Source organism: Haliaeetus albicilla, chromosome 31 (genome assembly GCF_947461875.1).
Source record: "Haliaeetus albicilla chromosome 31, bHalAlb1.1, whole genome shotgun sequence".
Taxonomy (NCBI): Eukaryota; Metazoa; Chordata; class Aves; order Accipitriformes; family Accipitridae; genus Haliaeetus; species Haliaeetus albicilla.
Window position 1 is genome coordinate 786,131 of NC_091513.1, and position 1,914 is coordinate 788,044.

At 50.8% G+C, this 1,914-nt stretch overlaps 1 protein-coding gene across 1 annotated transcript; it reads right to left on the reverse strand.

Annotated features, from left to right (window-relative positions):
* Positions 1-490: 490 nt before the first annotated feature.
* LOC138683203 (olfactory receptor 14A16-like) lies at positions 491-1,653 on the reverse strand. The gene has a single exon (XM_069774737.1). It carries the CDS (start codon positions 1,651-1,653, stop codon positions 607-609), a length of 1,047 nt encoding a protein of 348 aa, XP_069630838.1. The 3' UTR covers positions 491-606.
* Between the last annotated feature and the right edge of the window lie 261 nt (positions 1,654-1,914).

The following is a 1,914-nucleotide window of genomic DNA, read 5'->3' on the forward strand; positions in this document are numbered from 1 at the left end:
GTCCCTCACACCTAACAATCTTTGAGGCAAATGCTTCAAGATAACAATTCAGTCTCTTACACAGTCACTGCCCACCTCAGGCACATACGGTTCCTGGAGATCCCCCAGGCTCTCCAGGCATCTCCACACTCCTGGGGGATGTCCTCTGCCCTGTCATGTGTGCGACAGCCCTGGGTATGTACCACAGTGACAACTCACCATCTCCACTGTCACCACACACCAGTGGGAAGGTCAGAAATCCTACCCTTGGTCTCCAACAGCTACCTACATGACCATGAGCTTTTCTCTTTGAAACAACAGGCCCTCTTGGCATGAAATTCCTTCGTACTATTGTTGACATCAGCTCAGGAAGGACAACTCCATCTTGAGGAACTGCACTGGGGATATGATATTTCGTTACAGAGATGCTATGAGAGAGTCAACTCTGACCCAGTGTTAGACACAATCTTATACAGTTTAAATGTGAGACAGAGAAGGTTCATTCCTCTGGAGAGTGAGATAAATACAGAAATTTATGCAGGAACATAATAGCAAGATGTAACAATGCAAAAAATATTAACAATTGTAAGAAACAAAGTACAGGCCTGCAATGGGAAAACATGGGAGTCATTTGTGGAGAGACACAGAAAGTTTATCACTATTGAGAAACATCCCTGAAATCACTTTCCTAATGCCATCCTTGAGCTCCTGGTTCCTCATGCTGTAGATGAGGGGGTTCACTGCTGGAGGCACCACTGAGTACAGAACTGCCACCACCAGGTCCAGGGATGGGGAAGAGATGGAAGGGGGCTTCAGGTAGGCAAATATGCCAGTGCTGATAAACAGGGAGACCATGGCCAAGTGAGGGAGGCACGTGGAAAAGGCTTTGTGACGTCCCTGCTTAGAGGGGAACTTCAACACGGCCCTGAAAATCTGCATATAGGACAGCACAATGAAAACAAAACACCCAAATGCTAAACAGGCACTAACCAAAAGAAGCCTGGCTTCCCTCAGGTAGGAGTGTGAGCAGGTGAGCTTGAGGATCTGGGGGATTTCACAGAAGAACTGGTCCACAGCATTGCCCTTGCAGAGTGGTAGGGAAAATGTATTGGCAGTGTGCAGCACAGCATAGAGGAACCCACTGCCCCAGGCAGCTGCTGCCATGTGGACACAAGCTCTGCTGCCCAGGAGGGTCCCGTAGTGCAGGGGTTTGCAGATGGCAACGTAGCGGTCATAGGCCATGACAGTGAGGAGAGAGTACTCTGCACCAAACAAGAAGAATACAAAGAAGACCTGGGCAGCACATCCCAAGAAGGAAATGGCCCTGGTGTCCCAGAGGGAATTGGCCATGGATTTGGGGACAGTGGTGGAGATGGAGCCAAGGTCAAGAAGGGCGAGGTTGAGGAGGAAGAAGTACATGGGAGTGTGGAGGTGGTGGTCGCAGGCTATGGCAGTGATGACGAGGCCATTTCCCAGGAGGGCAGCCAGGTAGATGCCCAGGAAGAGCCAGAAGTGCAAGAGCTGCAGCTCCCGCATGTCTGCAAATGCCAGGAGGAGGAACTCAGTCATGGAACTGCTGTTGGACATTTTCTTCCTCTGGGCAGGAGGACCTGTCATAGGAGAGAAAGACAGCGCCAAGTTATGGGAGACTACTCTGAGCAACATCAAAGCCATTTCCCACAGGCCCTCCCGCTCCCACACACACAGACCCTTTTCTCTTTCTAGGAGACCTTCCTTCAGGCCTGTGGTTTGAGCCCTGCTTGGCTGGTCAAGTGTGCAATGAAGAGCAGGGCCTCTGCCCATGGGCTCTTGAAAAGTCAGCCCTGCTCTGCAGCAGTGGGTTCAAGGGAATGGTGGGGGCAGGGGCCAGTCTGCCATCCCAGTGCTAAGGAACCACAGTGGTAAAAGAAGTTTAAGAGTTCTAGGGTTTTTTAC